General features: G+C 46.1%; 1 protein-coding gene across 3 annotated transcripts in view; it reads left to right on the top strand.

Moving 5' to 3' along the window:
* CRHR2 (corticotropin releasing hormone receptor 2) overlaps positions 1–9,761 on the top strand; it is a 142,232-nt gene extending 132,471 nt beyond the window's left edge. For all 3 annotated transcript variants that reach the window (XM_042043450.1, XM_042043452.1, XM_042043451.1), the window contains one exon: positions 8,007–9,761. In XM_042043450.1, the coding sequence (XP_041899384.1) occupies positions 8,007–8,147 (141 nt within the window). In that variant the 3' untranslated portion in view covers positions 8,148–9,761. The remainder of the gene's footprint in view (positions 1–8,006) is intronic.
* Positions 9,762–14,117: the final 4,356 nt, after the last annotated feature.

Below are 14,117 nucleotides of genomic sequence, written 5' to 3'. Positions count from 1 at the left end.
TGATCCTTGGAAACCTTGCAGCTATGGTGGGAGATCCCAACACAGCCATCCCAGAGCAGGGGCTTGGGAAGGGGGGTGGCAGTGTTTGAGAACAACCTACATCTGTAAAGGGATGGTGCCTGATGAGGGGCTGCCCAGGGAGAGCAGTCTGCACTCTGAAACTGAATGAAGGGAGCAAGGCAAATCCTGGTTAAACAGGGCAGAAAAAATATCATAGTGAGGATGTTTAAGCACTGGAAGAGAGGCTCAAAGGTGTTTTGAGATCTCTGTTGTTGTTTGTGCTCAAAATGAGTGGACAAGACCCTGGCATAATCTCAGAACTGGATGAAACCACTATGCTGGATGTGCTCTGACCATGGCATTGGACCAGGGGCCTTCTGAGGTCCCTTCCAGCCTTAATTATTCTGTAATTCATGAGTTCTGTGTCCTTCATTTCTGTCCATGTCCTGGAGGGATCCATAGCTAGCCAGGCCTGTGTCTGAAAATGTCCTTTTAGAGCCTGAATTCTTAGCTCAGGACTCAGATTCAGTGTTATCTGATCAATATCAATAACCACATTATCTGATCGATATCAATAATCACCGATCAACTGACATTTCAAATGGAAAGCAGCTAGCTGGCTTAGAGAGAAAACATGATCAGAGAGGAATAGATCAGATGCCACTGTAAATTATCCTTACAACAAGGTGCGAGGCAACAATAAATATGTTTAATTTTTTTTCTGTTGACCTTTAGCCAAGCACCATCTGTCTCTCAAAATCTGTTAAGCTCAAAGTGGCTTCCTTTGATCTGATCACCTTGGGAGGCTGTTCATTAGAATTGCCAGCTCTGAATCACCCCTGGAATGGTTACTCATCCCCTGCCCATCAGCCCAGGCAGGCTCCACATTAATCATTCCAAGCCCAAAGGACATGCATTAAGCATTCCTTAAAATCTCTGAATAAAGGTGAATGTGGAGGTGGACTAGAGGGCTCAAGTTTAACTCCATCTGCTCTGAGGGTCCTTCCCCACCCCATATTCCTTCTCATTCCACCACTGCTGATGTCAGGCTGACTCCAGAGCACCCCACAATAAAATCACAGGGGCTTGAGGTGGGCTGGGTGCACCCATGGCCTCCCTTTGCTGTGGTTAGTTCTGGTCCTTTGTGGCCCAGAAGAAACGAGCAGCATTTGTTTCCACCCAAAAATGTGTGGCAAATCTTTATGACTAGTCAGAATTGTTCCAGCTTCTTGAACTGTTCTCTGTGATAACAAAATGGCACTGCTGTGATCTTAGAAATAAACTTTGACGTTCCAGTCTGGCAGGTGCTGTGAAAATATCCTCCTGTTAAGGGGTTATATGGAATTGCTGCAAAAGACTCTGGGGAAAAAAAAAAAAAAAAGAGGAATTGCAGACCAATTAAGCAGGATAATTTTTTTAGGGAGACAAAAAACCATAACAATGTTACATAAATAGTGGTGTGATGTAGGGTACCTGGGGGAAAAAAAAAAACCCAGAATGTTTTTACCTGATCTTTGTTTTTGTTTCCTTTGAGCCCTACAGATTATTTTGACTACATCCCTTCCTGACCTCAGGAGGATTGAATACTGATAATGGCACCTGTATGAGGATTTCAGTTCAGTATTTGGTGTGATGGTAACAGGAGCACCCTTGGCCCCAGGGGTTGGGTCTGTGGGAGCTGGGCAAAGCCCCACCAGCAGGGTAGGACACAGGTGCAGTTGCTCACTGATGTAGTTTATTTACAAAACACGGATGAAACCAATCCTGTCTCTCTGGGAGCATTAGAACTCCTCACCTGGACACCCACAGGTCGGTCCAGGGGTCTGTGTGCTTAGGCCACTCTGTTTCTTTGCTTCAAATCATCCTGTGCTTAATCCTTCCAAGGATCTGGAGAGGTTTGACCCACGGCTGCTTCACAGAATTTTCTATTAAATCCAGCATTTGCCATCCTTCCTCCCTGAGGGACACCCTAACCCCTCTGGAAAACTTTCCAGGTACCATCTAAGGCATCACCTTACATTAGTTTAAGTATTAAACAATTAAGTAATGGATGGGATTTATTCCCCTTAACATTAGACAGCTGATGGATGCACATAACCAGCTGAGCTTATCACCTTCAGCTTCATTTATGGGCAGTGATTCACGCAAATGAGGGTAGATTCCAAGTGATCTATTTTGGCTGTCTCTTTTTGATGAGCTGTTGCCAATACCTTATGGCCTTGCCCCTGTCTCTGATGGATGCAGGGAGAGGCCAGGACTTCAGAAACCTCATGGAAGTGAATTTCTCTGCAAAGTCAGACACAGTGAGACCAGTGTCTTGAAATTTAAAGTTCCATTTTGCTGGTCTGGACATTGCTTGAAAGTCCCTCTTGTTCATCTGTAGCTTACAAAAACATTGATTCAATCTTCATCCACTTTCCACAATTTGCACTGCTGTTCAAAGATGTTTAAAGCCCAAAGTTATTCTCCAGTCACCTCCAACTGCAGCACAGGGATCTGAAATGCAGCACAAAGGTGCTTAAATGTAGGTGGAAGTTGTTGAATTCACCACTGAAACAGTTTTCAGAGAAAAAAAAAATCAGACTGTTTTAAAGCCTGTCGAGATCTATGTAAATACTACTCATTTAATTAATTTGCCTTCTTATCAGGATTTCTGGGAATAAAAAGTTGCATTTGAGCAAAGCAAGAAGTTAATCAGTCACAGACTACTGAACACCATGAATGTACAGATTGGGTATTGGGAAGAAATTGTTCCCTGTGAGGGTGGGGAGGCCCTGGCACAGGGTGCCCAGAGAAGCTGTGGCTGCCCCTGGATCCCTGGAAGTGTCCAAGGCCAGGTTGGACAGGACTTGGAGCACCCTGGGATAGTGGAAGGTGTCCCTGCCCATGGCAGGGGATAGAATGAGGTGATTTTTAAGGTTCCTTCCAACCCAGACCATTCTGGGATTCTGTGCTTACTCTACAGACAGGGAGGGGCTGCTGTCCCCCTGGCCCTCACTTGTTAGCACTGCCAGGTGAGGGATGTCTCCTGGGGACAGAGGATGATGGCATCCCAATAGTCCTAATTCCAGCTCCCATTCCCATGGCAGCTCATTTATTCCTACTCTTCTTATCAGACACCTACATAACTATTGTATTTTAGTGTTATTATGTCAAGATTCCCCTGGTGAATGGGCCCCTTTGTTCTGTGTAAGATCAAAACTTCTTCCTCTCTGCTCATGACACATGACATTTCTTCAAAAATCTGATTTTTAACGTTGCTCTTTTTTCAGCTCATTTCTAATTGATGGCTGCAAGAAATTAGCCAGCAGCCAGTGTCTAGCACAGGTAGTAGCCGTCCAAAGTTGATGTCTACTTTGTCAAAAAAAAAACCTTCTCTGAATGTTTTCATCCTTCTCTCCACCTCTTTCATTCTTCTTTGTTGTTCTGCTGTGGAGGAGGGGGAAAAGAGGTTTTTAACAATATTTCTTATCAGATGTGATCTAAAAGTTTGACAAGTCCCTGGTTAGGTGATCCAGTCAGAAGAGAAAAACTGTCACCCACTGATTGCTTTTCATCCCATTATCCAAATCCTTTTTCTTGGCTGTTCCAAAGCAGTGCCCACACTCTATAGGCACAAACATGTTGGCAAACCTGATTTGAACACATACTCAGAAACTGTGATTATTCACAGTACACAAAGCTCTGTGCTCAGAGCTGGGATAATTTGTCCTCTCAAGCAACTGAAGTTCCACAGAGGTGAGGCTGATAATTTGTGTTCCCAAGACTCCTTGTTAAGCTCTAACCACTGATGGCAGCAGCATCCTTGGGCTGTTACAGGCCAGTGCTGGTAACTTCAGGTTATAAACGTGCTGATGCGGACTCTGGGGCATGGTTCTGACTCTAGAAATGCTTAATAAATAGAGGTAGCTGCTCTTACAGAGATTAACAGCCATGTTTGAAGTTCCTATTTTGCTTTCTCTTTTTCTTTTACTCTTCCAGTGTGTAATAGCTTTTTCTGGTGTCTTTTTTAACACATTATTACAGCAGCCACAGCCAGTTTTTTCTTTTCTTACCTAAAGTTAACCTAGCATTTTGTTTCTGAGTTCAAGTACAAGGTATAAGTTTTATCTTAACCTTTTCTGCTTCCACTCTGTTCACCTAATTGCAGTTAATTATTCTGTCATTAAAAAATGCTTTGCCCTCACCCTTGAAAGTGCAGAGCCCATTTCCATGTGCCCAGTCCATTAGGAATGGCTCCAGCTGTACAAGAAGACAGCATTTTTGTTACTACTTTTTTATTCTGTCTCAAACCATATCACAAAGGCCAGCTGCTTGTTTAGACTCACATCTTTATCTCCAGGTGGCTCTTTTTGACCTGGTTGGCTTGAAGCACAAATGATAAATTTAATCTGGCTTCACTGGCTGAGTAAGTATCTCTTCACACTGGTTTCTCAGAAAAAAAAGCCAAAATTTCAGTGCAGAAGAAAGGAGGAAAATTTTCTCTAACAGTATCTCAGCATTCGGTGACATCTGGGGAGAAAAGAGCATTTGAGAGGCAACATCCCTCTGCATATCAGGTCTTCATGGGACAATTTCCCATGATCTGACACTTTATGTGTTACTTAAACCACTTGTCTGAGGAGCCCAACATTCAGTTAAGCTGGGTTTGTACCCAGAGGAGCAAGGACTACTTCCTTCCACATGCCTAAGTCCCATCCTGAGAGGGATTGTCTCTTTCTCCACTGTCTGTATTGGAAGCATAAATAATGGGTCCAGTAATTGGACGGGGCTTGGAGCAGCCTGGTCCAGTGCAAGGTGTCCCTGTCCATGACAGGGGGTTGGACTGAGATGAACTTAAAGGTCCCTTCCAACCCAAACCATTCCAGGATTCTGTGATAATTGGCCAAGACTGGGTGTGAGTCTTTCAGGGGAGGTGCCTCCCCCCTTGCATGGACTCTGGCACCTGGATTTGCCTTTGGGTGCACATTATATCCTCCCTCCCACCCAGAATCAGGAGCGAGGATCCCTCTGCCTCTCCAGCTGGAACCATGGTAGGTTTGCAGGTAGTGAATGTCCAGAAAACTGCAACACCCTGGCACAGCTTTCCTGTGTTTCTCCTGTTTTCCCAGGAGGGTTCAGTGAGCCACAGAGGTCAGTTTGATGAGAAGGGGATGGCCAGCAGTCCAGGCTGCTGCAGTCTGTGATTGAGTCAGTCCATCCCGACTCTGCTATCCCATATAACTGTGTCATTCACCTCATTTTATAACCTGACCAAACCCCATCCTGAAACTGGTGGAGAGATGCTGTAGCTACTGCTTCAGAATGAGAGGCTCTTCTAGAAATCCTCTGCACTGTTGTTTAATCACATTATTCTCATTCTCATCTCCAAATCATTCATGACAATCCTGCTCTTCCTGACAGTTCTCTTAGTTTTAGTTCTCCTTTCGTTGGGTGTTCTCTTTCTCCAGTCCTATTACCTCCTATTATTTGTTTCATTAGGTTCTGTTTGAGCCCTACTAAGTGAAACAAACATTATTATTTATATAGAAACAAATCATTGATTCAGAATCAGAAGAAAGAAACCCAGTGTGGCTTTCTCCTCACCTTACTGTAAAAATCTGCAGCTGTTTGTCTTAAACCACAGAATCACAGCATCAATTAGGTTGTTAAAGACCTCTGAGATCACTGAGTCCAAGCTATGACCTAAAACCACCATGTCAACCCTGGCAGTAGCACAGATCACAGATAGTCGAGAAAACACCCAAAGAAAGGAATCCTCTGGTCTGATTTGCCTAATCTCTGCCTTCTAGAAGGGCTCTGATAAAAAAGCCACACTTCCAGGTTCAGGCTTCACCAGAAAAGGCACCAAAGAGGCAATTGCAAAACTGTTTTCCAGGCTGGTACTCACAAACCTGTGGTGGAGTGTATTTCATGGGCAAAGCTGTGATGAGAAGGGATTGTCTGGTGCCAGACCACAGTTTCTCAGTAGCAGTTCTACAGCTCAGGGGTCTGTCCAAGTCCCTGAAAGCTCACCCAGAAATGGGAAGATTGAAACCAGCCAAGGGAAGGAGCGCAGTTTTCCCCTTTCTGTTCCTCCTTGTGAACTCTTGTATGTTTTAACCATCAAGCCTTCATCCTGTTCATCTGAGGCACCTCAAACTGACAGGGTGTGGTTTTGGGTTGGAAACATCTGCACTCCTGGAACTCTTTGACTCATCTGAGCACCCTTAGCACTTTGGAGCTGGTCTGAAGTGGGCTTGGAGGCTGTGTGTGTTCCTTGTATTTTGAGTAGACCCCACAGAGCCCCTGCAGACATCCCCAAACTTTCAAAGAAACGAAGAAAAGCAGTGACTGTTCATTTCTGGGCAATTCTTTTTTTTTGACTCCATCTTCCCTGCAGCGCCAGTGGTGGTGACAGACACACCCAGGGTGGCTTTGATTGACCTCACCCACGTGCTGGTAGCTGAGAACCTGTGCCAGCATGGGCCTCACAGCCTCTGCAAGCTCCTCCCAAGCCATGTGCAGTTGCCAGGGCAGCTGATCCCTTGGAGGTCTTCTCCACAACCTCATCACTGCTGATAATACCCAAAGTTCTCCTTGTCTGTGGTAAAATTGGCCTAAGAGCAATCCTTTTTACTTTTGAGGGATGAAGTACAATAATAATGTACTTTTTGAAGTACAAAATAGGTACATTAAAGACTAAAAAATACTCAGGGTTAGATACCAATATTGGCTGAACTTAGCTACATTTGTAATCCAGACATGTAAAATAGAGCTGGTTGTCTCGACTCATTTTATAACCAATTAAAGGAAATAGATATTTTTCATCTGATCACAAATATCTGGCCTGTTTTGGACACGTGCTTTAGAAGGAGATGAATCATCCCCTTTGACCACACTGACTGGTCCCCTCTCGGTCAGGAAGAGATGTATGGGTCAGTAGTTGAGGTGCAAAGTCTAGATTACATTATTTATAACCTCACCTTCTAAAAAATGTGGTTTTGGCAAAGGAGGCCCTGGCTTGATATGGAAGTTTTACGTAACAAAGCTTCTTTCACGGTTCACCAGATTTCAGGTTGGCAGCAGAACATCAGCATCCTTTCCAAGTGTCATGAATACATCAGGCTTTTGACTCTCCAGGAAGCTGGGCCCGGATTCATCTCACCTAATTTTGTAGGCTTATTTATTTCCCTGGGGTCTGAATTGCTTTTCTCTCTACAGAAAGCAGAGATCAACAAGAATATCCAGAAATTGGTCCAAATGCTTCATCCAAGATTCTGACTTTGAGTCTTCTCTGCCAGGGATTTGGCAGGAATTGTTTATGGTCTATATTAGGAGTATCTCAAGCCTTCCCTCCCTCTGCATTTGAGGTTTAGGGTTCCTTTCTCCTGTTTTTCTCTTGCTTATGTACAAATATATTTGAGCCAGAGTTCCTGGGCTCTCTCTGTGCTCCATGGAAAAAAAAAATTACACTTAAATTCAAGGTTCATCTGACCTATTTGTCAGCACCTGTTTGAGGATGACCTTCTGTTGGCGTGGAGCAGCTTCCACTGCCCGCACCAGGAGCACACGAGGGCTGGGTGATGTGTGCCTGCGTTGCAGAACCAGTGCTTGGTTACACCACCAGTGCTTCTTCACACACAAGGGCAGCGGGGGCAGCTGTACCCCTGGGATGGGGCTCTCTAAGAATTCCATCGGGTCTTGGACAGATCTTGGATGCACCATCCATCAGGTCCACCCATCCTGAGGGCTTGATTCAGTTGCGTTTGTTTAGGCCTGTTTGAAATGCTCTGGGGTATTTAAGATAGCAGATATGAGACACGAGATGTGTAAAAGTCATGTTTTTTCCCAGAGTCAAGTACCCAAGAGAACAGCAATGAATTAGAAGCTCCTCTTCAGGCCTGTGAATCAACCCTGTTTCAGTGCCTTGACAATATGATGACTCCTCTCAGCACTGTCCAGCACCCCCTCACAGAGGACACCTGAAATTCTCCCTTCACGTCCTCTGCTCTGTTTTTCCCCAGGTCCGTTCTGCCGCCAGGAAGAGGTGGCACCGCTGGCAGGACCACCACTCGCTGCGGGTGCGCGTGGCACGGGCCATGTCCATCCCCACGTCCCCCACACGGATCAGCTTCCACAGCATCAAGCAGACCGCGGCCGTGTGACCGCCCCGCACGGACACCGCCCACCACCATGCCGTGGCCTTCGGAGTTCTTCTGTCTTCACTCACACCCAAAGCCCCTCTCTGCAAACTTCCCTCCTTTGTCCTCACTGATCTCTTTCCAGTGAGGGGCCCATCCTGTTTCGGCAGACTCTCATCTCCCGCATCCGTGATGCTGCTTTGAGGCAACCAGGGAAAAGCCTCTTGGAGCTGGTGGTGGTGAAACAGATTCAAAGAAGGAGCAGGTTCAACCCTGACTGCATCCTGTGGAAGTTCACAACGCAAAGTCTAAAACAGCACACTGGCAGGAATAATCAATTTTTTTTTCTCCTTTCTTTCTTTTTTTTTTTTTTTTTTTTTTGTTTTGTTTTTTTCCCCCTTTCATATTGTGGTGAACAAAGACTATTTTTAACGCGCTGCCCATCTCACCCTGTACATTGATTCCTAATGATTTCAGCAGTTTGGTGTATAATAGCCCACCCCTTTCTTGTTTCCTTTGTAAAAAGTTTCTTCTCTGCAAAACTGTCATTTGAGAACTCGTGGCAGCAAGAAAAAGAGCATCTGAAAGGTGATGTTAAAAGCCCGAATTTATCTGCCTTCCCCATTTCTCCCTTGGACAGACTGGGAATTGTCAGGGCATCGCTGGACTGTTCATCCACACAGGGCACTTAGCCTGGCAAGCACCATGCCCCTGCTCTTACACAGATTTTCAAAGGACAGGAGTAGCTCTAAGTAGCTCTACAGAATACCCTCATTCCTCTTAGCCCCATGCTTCCAGCACAATGTCAGTGGAAAGCCTTTGGAAAGTGGGTTTTTTCAGCTCAGAGCATCGGGGTGGGGAAGGACAACTTTGCTGGGTTTAAAAAAACACAAAAGGGAAGCACTGTAAAAGTAGCAGTGATGAGAAGAGGATGTTTGCGTTCTGAGGATAACGCTACGTGCTGCACAAAAGGTATCCATTGAGCATTTTGAACTAGAGCAGTTGTATCTACCAGGCTTTTTATGTGATGTTCAAAAATACTGTATATTTTCAATAATAAACACTACTCTGGGTTGGTTTCAATAAAACCAGGCATCATTTATTTTACTCTGGAAAGGAAGAGGACACCTGTCTTGAGAGTGGTTTTGTAGCTGAGATCAGGGAAGGAAATCCTGTTTGATAATGAGCCAAGAAGAAGAAGAACAACCTCGTGATAAAATCCTAACAAGGGGGCATTTAAATGCAAGAATTGCCTCCCTTCTCAGCTCATGGTCTTACACTGGATCCCTGTCCCTCCGCGCTCACTCCACTGGGCTTTGCCACAGCAGGATGAAAAAAGTTGTGTAATATATTCTGCATCACCTGTATCTCAACAGAGTTGGAGCAATTTCTCTTTCCACTTTTATCAAGCTTATCCTGAATTTTCTTCAGATGTTTTATAGGACTTCTCAGCACAAGCTCGATTTAAACCTCCAGATTTATGTTGCTCTTGTTTTCAGGGGCTGGAAAATCTCTTGGAAGACACTGTTATAAATCCCCTGCTTGTGGAGGCGTCCTGTCCTAACAGCTCAGTCATACTCAGCTTCGAGCTTGCTGGCAATGAACAGCAAATTTAAATAAATGACATTTTGTAACTTTTCCCTCTCCTAACTCATTTGGATTCATGTGCCTCAAAGAGATAACAGAGGGAGGAGGGAGATTTGAGTGCCTGACGAGTGAGGACCAGGTCAGTGCTTTTACTCATCACAGTAGCAAGGCACAGCCCCTGGCACCTTGTGTCTGCAGGGTGGGATACATCTACAGGTTAGAAATCTGTCCAGTGAGTATCTCTGTGTTTGCTCTGGCTCGGGGCCGTGCTGGGATGAAAAAGGGATTTGCAGCAGGTACTGTCAGAAATTGCAGGTTGTTGTAGCTGCCAGGAGCGCAGCAGATGTCCAGACACTGAGCAGGTCTGAGTAGAGGAGAAATGTGGCAAATGAAGCAGTGAATTAATGGTTAACTCTGAGGTTCTTTAGAGCTCAGAGTTTCCCTCAGTGAGCCACTGGAATACATCAGAGCCAGGGCACCGACTTTGTGCCACTGTTTTTGGGCTATTGCTGCAATGCCGTGTTTTCACTTACAATAAATACTCACTGGACATTTAAGACCAATAAACAGGTGAAGACACTGAAATTTGGTGTCTGTCTCAGTAGGTCAGGTGTCTGATGTCTCATTGCACCTGGTACCTGCCCAAGGAAATTGTGTAGCTTGAAGAAAATAAAAAAACCCTTTTCAACTCTGCAAGTTCTCACGCACAGGACTTTGGAGGAAGTTCACAATTCGCTTGCCTGACAGCAGTGGTGCTGCTCCTGTCTCTGCTGTCCTGTCTGGTCCCACAGGTGGAGAGCTGACATCTGTCCCCAACAGCATTTGGCACATCCAAGCTGGGGTGACAAAATGTTCACCTTTCTTGGAAACACCAGCCAAAGTAGCTGCTGATCCCATCCCAAGGCATGGGGCTGCTCAGAAATGGATTCATTTCAGTTTAGCTCTTTAGAAATCCTTCCAGGAGAAAAATACCTGGGAGCAAAACAGATCAGGAAGAACTTCCATTCCCCCTGGGTAGCCCTTGATAAAAATGCTGGAAGAACTGGAGATGAGCTACACACACGTCAAGAAAACAAACATTTCTGAATTTGCACTGAGTGATGTTCATCCTGTCTTTTAACAGTGAGTTAATGATTTGATGATTATCCAGGATACCTGTGAGCAGAGCTGCTGAGATGTTCCCCAGATGTCTTGGGCAGCAAAGGGGAGCCCCTTGGCTGTGTGTGCCCTCTCCTGAAGGTGAGGACTTGGCTGAGGAGCAGCAGTGTGGAAAAGCACCCAGGGCGCTCGTGGATGCTGAAATGGACCCAAACCAGCCGTGTGACCTGGCAGCAGAGGCGGCTAACAGCAGGCTGGGATGTTTCTGAGGGAAATGATTATTCCCTTCTCCTTGGCTCTCCTTAGACCACAGCCAGGTGCTGTGCCCAGTTTGGTGACCCCAGTACTAAAGATAGTAATAAACTAAAGCAAGGTCAGCCACAGGGACACCAAGATGCTCAGGTCTGGAGCACTCTCCATGTGCAGAGATGCAAGAGGAGGTGTTTCAGAATGATGAAAGGATTTTGGATGGAGATAAAAACAACCTGCCAGTACCTCTGAGGTAGCTGACAGACACAGGCCCTTCACAGTGGTTTGAGGCAAGAGGACAAGAGACATAAACTGTAACAAAAAAACGGCCAGATAAGATGCAAGGAGAAAGTTTCTCCTCATGAGGACAGTCAAGCAGTGGGACAGGTTTCCCAGTGAGGGTGTGCAATCTCCATCTCCAGAGATGTTTCAAGACCCAACTGGATAAAGCCCTGAGCAACATTCTGAGCCTGCTGTGAGTAGGGGGTTTGGACTGGAGACTTCCTGAGGTGGCTTAACCCCTGGATTATCCTGACATCCTAGCACTGATACTGCCAGTCATGCCTCTAAGACATGGGAAGAATGAGCATGATCAAGGTTTGGCTGCTGTCTTTTTTTCATGTACACCTCAGGGGTTTTGGAAACATGCTCATGTCTGCTCTCTTCAAAAGAAGCTTCTTCCTTTGCTGTCTTCTGGCAGGAACATAAAGATGAATAAAGTCACATCTCTTTAGGGAAAACTCTCCTCTTTACTTTGTGATGCCTTTTAAAGCCGTATGTCCCTTTCAACAAAATAATCGTTCATGGCACAGGTCTGGGATGATTCTAATGTCCCTTTTGGATCAGCAGGAACAGTCTCAGCTCAGCTATGCCAGGAAAATGACTGTGGATCTGCTGGACTGACAGCATCCGTGCACGTGTGTGTATCTGTGTGTGTTTAAGCGCACGTGTGTACGTGGCCTCTTGTGTGTTTGAAGAAAATTGATGGAATTGCTCTGGATTTATATCTTATCGTGTAGGAGGAAAACAAAGCTGCTTGTGTTCAGTGAGTCACTATGGAAATGAACATCTATGAGCCCTCAAGTGCTTGAAACAGGACTCTCCAAAGCTCTTCCAGGAAAATGTTTGCAGTGCTGAGCAGTGCAGACCACGTGTGTGCCAACTGGAGTGGGGCAGCAAGTGTGAGCTGACTTTGGATCTGGGCTAATTGCTTACCTCTGACACTATTTAAATCTTTTTTCCCCCTCCTCCTGTGCAATAAATCCCCAGTTCCAGCTAGCAGTGGAGACAGCTGTGCTGCAGTTTCTTGGATGAAGGGATATCAGTTTAGGATTGGGTTTTGGTGCCATCACACTGGCACAGGACAGGCAGAAGATTGGGGGCTGAGCACGGGGTCTGGGGTACCCAGCTCCAGCTGCCAGCAGGGCATCACACCACTGCTGCTGGGCTCTGCAGTGAGAGAAGGTCGTGTGCTCCAGCAAAGGGGCCTGGGGTGGAAAATGTGTTTTGAATGTCGAGATGGAGTCGCTCAGGACAGTGTGGAGCAGGAGGCTGGGCAGAGAAGAGCTGTGAAGGGACAGAGCCATACTCTGAGCACCCTGGTCTCTGGTCAGACTCACTGTCTGTGTGGTGTTGGTACCTACTCCTGCAGACAGCCGCCACAAGGCTTTCCCCTTAGTCCATGGAGAGAAAAAAAGCAATTTTGGGATTACAGTCCTCTGAGTACTGAGTAACCCTACGTGGAAAGGATGTTGTAGGTTCATGAGTGTGAAGGTTTCATGTAAATTTCTTCAAATTTTCATAGATAAATTCACTTTATTCCCTTTCTCATGTAATGCCATAGAGCTGGAAGAAGCATCTCAGGAGAAACTTTTGGAAAAGAGATAGTGTCTGTACATTTACTGATGGTAAAACAGGTAGTTAAAACAAAAACCTGCATCACCTGGACGATCCTGTTGGATTGTACAACGGTTTCCTAAGATTCCTGAGGATTGCTAATTTGTGTAGGAGAAAGAAAATCCTTCTGGTTGGTTAATTACCACAGAGCAGTGCTATAGTGACCTTGTGCTCTGAGGGGCCAAAGCTTTAAAGAAGAACTCCTCAAACTTTAATGAGTTTCCCAGATGCTGAGGAGCCTCCACGAGGGCTGAGTGTACTCAGCACTGCCCAAAGGCTGTGAAAAGACCCTCCTGACACATCTCCCCCCTGCACTCCCAGGCTGCAAGGGCTCCTGTCAAAGGCTGAGCCAATTAATTGCACTCTGCTGATTGGCATGTGCCAAACAAGTGATTCAGTCTGCTGAGGTGGGCAAATGACAAATTGCAACGCTGCTGGCGAGGTCACAGGGGGGTGGCCTCAGGGTCCAGCAGGCTGTGTTCATTACTGGCACAGTGCTAATGAGCAGGGAGCAGTGGTTAACATGGCTCTTCCCAACCCTGGCCAGCCACAGCCAGCCTAAAAGTGCACTTCCACAGTAGGAATTCTGTGCGTCCCTCAGCTGGCTTTCCCGGGATTTAGTGGCTGACTCATTCTGACCTTTACTGGTTGCTGACTTTCAGCCTGACAGTTCAGCCAGAGGCCAATGGATCAGCAGCCGGGACAGCCCAGGGATCCTGGCACACCAGGGATCACCTCCGACATCAGAAACAGGGATTGCTGCTTCCTAGCATGGCAGAAAGGCTGACCCTGTGTGCAACAAATCTATGCGGGCCACAAGGGCAGCCCAGCTGCTTGTTGGGGAGATCTGAGGTTGCCATGGTTCTGTGTCTCCCTGCAAGTCTCCTTGTTGAGCAGCCAGGCAGGGATTGGCCTCAGTTCTGTAAATCATAGGATAATTTGGGTTGGAAGGGACCTTTAAAGGTGATCTGGTCCAGCCCCCTGCACTGAACAGGGACATCTTCAACCAGGTCAGGTTGGTCAGAGCCCTGAGCAGGTACCTGTGCTCAGGTACTTCAGAAAGCTCATCAAGTCTAGAGCAGCCTTGCTTTAACAAAAGGATTGTATAAGCTTTTGGGGAAAAACCCACACACAAATCATAGGATTGCAGAATTACCCCTTTGG

Source organism: Corvus kubaryi, unplaced genomic scaffold (assembly GCF_017639235.1).
Source record: "Corvus kubaryi isolate FWS band 111438036 unplaced genomic scaffold, C.kubaryi_AGA036_p1.0 37398, whole genome shotgun sequence".
Taxonomy (NCBI): domain Eukaryota; kingdom Metazoa; phylum Chordata; class Aves; order Passeriformes; family Corvidae; genus Corvus; species Corvus kubaryi.
This window is presented reverse-complemented; position numbering and strand designations above follow the sequence as displayed.